Below are 4,041 nucleotides of genomic sequence, written 5' to 3'. Positions count from 1 at the left end.
AGTCTCATCCCGACTTGTGGGGGAATCATAGTCTTCATCATCCTTTCCTCACTAGGACAATGCTCTAATAATGAAGATCATCACATTTTTATGGATTTACAACTCAAAGCTAAAACAAGATATGACTCTATATGAATGCCTCCGGCGGTGTACCGGGATATGCAATGAATCAAGAGCGACATGTGTGACGCCCGGATAACTAAGCTACAGTAACCCTCTGCTAATGATGCCACGTCACCTCAATTACTGTTGCTAATCTCGTGTTAGTTCGAAACCGATTCAAATTCAAATTCAAAATCAAGCTAATAATAGAAGTTTTCAAATATTAAAACTAAAATGTTCAAAGTGTAGCAAGTAAATCATAGATGGATGTGGTGGTGAATCCAAATTTTTATAAAATGTTTAGGTGCACTAAATAATAGAAACATTAGATGAAATAATTAATTAAACGTCTCTTAAATGGTTAAATTATTGAAAACTACTTTTTATAACTATAAGAATAATTGTGGCAGCGATATATTTGATGATACTAATTTAGGTGCTAACTTGGTATTAAAAAAACTAACTAAAATAACAGGAACTAAAATAAAACAAAAAAACAATAGAACAAAACAAAAGACCTAAGCTACTGGGCACTTTTGGCCCATCTAGCAACTTACCCAGGTCAGTCCATCTCTCCCTCCTTCAACCTGTAGCAGGGGCATCGTGGAGCACATCCACGGATGCCATGGCGTCGTGGCGCACACCCGCGCCCCCCTCGCCCTACTTAACATCGCCAGCCTCCCTCCCTCGATCCCCTCCTAGCCCTAGCACCAACCACTCCCTCCCTCACTCCCTGTCACTCTCTCCCAAACGCCTCTGGCGCCGCGGCACCGTCGATCCCGCGGCCTCCATCCACCCCGCGCCTCACGGAGATGTCCCGGAGGACCACCGTCGTCGTCCACGTCGGCTCCGCCCTTCGGCTCAAGCCGAGGCCCTCTCCATCAACGGGATCGAACCCTCCTTCAACCTCTGCCGCCGGTCGTCTTCGTCGGAACCGCCACTCAAGCACCGCCCCGTCCACCCCGAGCGCGCCCCGACCTCTCCGGCGCCTGAGAATACATCCAGGGGCTCCATCGTCGTCGTCTTCTTCAACCTCGACAAAGGGGTCGAGCTAGGAGGCCCCGTTCGCCCGCTAACGCCGTCGTCTTCCTCGCATACACCGTCGTCCGTCGCCAGATGCCGCTGCTCCCGGCCATCCCCGACCTCCTCGAGCTCGCCCACGGCCTCAACGTGAGCTCCTCTGCCGATTCCCCACCTTTCCCCTTTGATTTGTCGCCGTTTTCCGTCGTCCCCGAGCTCAGTCGTCCTTGTCCATGGCCGCGTTCGAGCTTCCGAGTATGCGCACGCGCCTGCCTGCTCCTGTCGGTGGTCGCGCCCTGGCTGCGCCCCGCGCGCACCCACGCCACTGCTCCCCTACGCCTACCCGCGCGTCCGCGCTCCCGCGGCCCTGCCTGCTGTTTTTCTTGCTACTGCGTTGCTCTGCTCCTCCCTGTCGCCACTGCTGCTGCGCTAGAGCTGCTGCTTGCTGCTTGCTGGCACAACGGGTCTGCTCCTTGCTACTACTGATGTTCATGCTAGCCACTGCCTTATTGATGCGTTTTTGCTGCTGCTACTGATGGCAATGGCTGCTGTGGCTTGTGCGCCCATGCCTACCACAGCCGTGGCACATCCACTGGATGTGAGGCCGGCCCTTGCTTAGTTAGATTGGTTTAGCTTAGGATTAAATTGTTGATTACTTAGTGCATAGAAAACGACGTGTGGGACCACCTCAGTTAATTAAAATTTTGTTAAACTAAAGTCAATGACACTTGGACCCGCATACACTGTTCATATATTGACTAGTTAATCTTTGTCTGGGTCAAACCATGCCCACTGGCCCACTGTCATACACTGTGGCTGGAATAGCACTAGGTAACAAAAGTATATTCTGTTTTCAATTCGAATTAATAATAAGTTCAAAAAACATTAAACTTTAGAAAAACATAGAAAATAAACCGTAGCTCAGATGAAAATGTTTTCTACATGAAAGTTGCTCAGCACGATGAGACGAATCCGGATACGTAGCCCATTCGTCCGCCACACATCCTTAGCATAGCGAACACGCAACTTTCCCTCTCTGGTTCACCTGTCCGAAAACGTGAAACATCGGGGATACTTTCCTGGATGTTTTCCCCTTTCGTCGGTATCACCTACTACCGCGTTCGGGCACACCGAACACCGCGTATGATCTTGTTATGCTTTGTGATGCTTTGATTGCTTTGATTATTTATTGTGTTCCCTCTCCGTTACTTCTTTCCGATAGACCCCGAGACTGCCGGCGACCCCCAGTTTGACTAGGTGTTGACGACTCGTCCTTCTTGCCACAGCAACCAGGCAAGCCCCCCTTGATCACCAGATATCGCCTATTCTTCTCTATACTGCTTGCATTAGAGTAGTGTAGCATGTTACTGTTCGGTTACTCCTATTCTGTTGCATAGCCTGTCATTGTTGCTACAGTCATTGATACCTTACCCGCAATCCTAAATGCTTAGTATAGGATGCTAGTTTATCATCATTGGCCCTACATTCTTGTCGGTCTGCCTTGCTATACTATCGGGCCGTGATCACTTGGGAGGTGATCACGGGTATATACTATAAATATATACATACTATACAGATGGTGACTAAAGTCGGGTCAGCTCGTTGAGTACCCGCAAGTGATTCTGATGTGGGGGCTGGAAGGACAGGTGGCTCCATCCCGGTAGAGGTGGGCCTGGGTTTCCGACGGCCCCCGACTGTTACTTTGTGGCGGAGCGACATGGCAGGTTGAGACCACCTAGGCGAGAGGTCGGCCTGGCCCTGGTCGGCGTCCGCGGTTACTTCATAATAACACGCTTAACGAGATCTTGGTATTTGATCTGAGTCTGGCCACTGGCCTATATGCACTAACCAACTACGCGGGAACAGTTATGGGCACTCAACGTCGTGGTATCAGCCGAAGCCTTCTTGACGTCAGCGACGGAGCGGCGCGCGCGGATTGGACTGGAACACCTACTCTTGTATAAGGGAGGCTAGGTCTGCTTCCGCCCGCCCTCGCAACGTGAAGGTGTGCAATGGGCGATGGGCCCAGACCCCTGCGCGCATAGGATTTAGACCGGCGTGTTGACCTCTCTGTTGTGCCTAGGTGGGGCTGCGACGTGTTGATCTTCCGAGGCCGGGCATGACCCAGGAAAGTGTGTCCGGCCAAATGGGATCGAGCGTGTTGGGTTATGTGGCGCATCCCTGCAGGGAAGTTTATCTATTCGAATAGCCGTGTCCCTCGGTAAAAGGACGACCCGTAGTTGTACCTTGACCTTATGACAACTAGAACCGGATACTTAATAAAACACACCCAGACAAGTTCCACAGACAACCCGGTGATCACTTTTCCACAGGGCGACGAGGGGAGGATCGCCGGGTAGGATTATGCTATGCGATGCTACTTGGAGGACTTCAGTCTACTCTCTTCTACATGCTGCAAGACGGAGGCTGCCAGAAGCGTAGTCTTCGATAGGACTAGCTATCCCCCTCTTATTCTGGCATTCTGCAGTTCAGTCCACCGATATTGCCTCTTTACACATATACCCATGCATATGTAGTGTAGATCCTTGCTTGCGAGTACTTTGGATGAGTACTCACGGTTGCTTTTCTCCCTCTTTCCCCTTTCCCTTCTACCTGGTTGTCGCTACCAGATGCTGGAGCCCAGAAGCTTGATGCCACCTTGACGACGACTCCTACTACACTGGAGGTGCCTACTACTACGTGCAGGCCGCTGACGACGACCAGGAGTAGTTTAGGAGGATCCCAGGCAGGAGGCCTGCGCCTCTTTCGATTTGTATCCCAGTTTGCGCTAGCCTTTTTAAGGCAAACTTGTTTAACTTATGTCTGTACTCAGATATTGTTGCTTCCGCTGACTCGTCTATGATCGAGCACTTGTATTCGAGCCCTCGAGGCCCCTGGCTTGTAATATGATGCTTGTAT

At 50.8% G+C, this 4,041-nt stretch overlaps 1 protein-coding gene across 2 annotated transcripts; it reads left to right on the top strand.

The window, feature by feature from the left end:
* The first annotated feature begins 636 nt into the window (after positions 1-636).
* LOC119305482 (vegetative cell wall protein gp1-like) lies at positions 637-3,813 on the top strand. Of its 2 annotated transcripts, none has more exons than XM_037581991.1 (2): positions 637-1,272; positions 2,345-2,403. In XM_037581991.1, the coding sequence occupies exons 1-2, from the start codon at positions 728-730 to the stop codon at positions 2,373-2,375; spliced, it is 576 nt and encodes a 191-aa protein (XP_037437888.1). In that variant the 5' UTR covers positions 637-727; the 3' UTR covers positions 2,376-2,403. The 2 variants fall into 2 exon arrangements, with proteins under 2 accessions (XP_037437888.1, XP_037437889.1); XM_037581992.1 differs by lacking the exon at positions 2,345-2,403 and adding an exon at positions 3,753-3,813 and having other exon boundaries at positions 638-1,272.
* Positions 3,814-4,041: the final 228 nt, after the last annotated feature.

The sequence above is a fragment of the Triticum dicoccoides genome, chromosome 5B, assembly GCF_002162155.2.
Source record: "Triticum dicoccoides isolate Atlit2015 ecotype Zavitan chromosome 5B, WEW_v2.0, whole genome shotgun sequence".
NCBI classification, from domain to species: domain Eukaryota; kingdom Viridiplantae; phylum Streptophyta; class Magnoliopsida; order Poales; family Poaceae; genus Triticum; species Triticum dicoccoides.
This window is presented reverse-complemented; position numbering and strand designations above follow the sequence as displayed.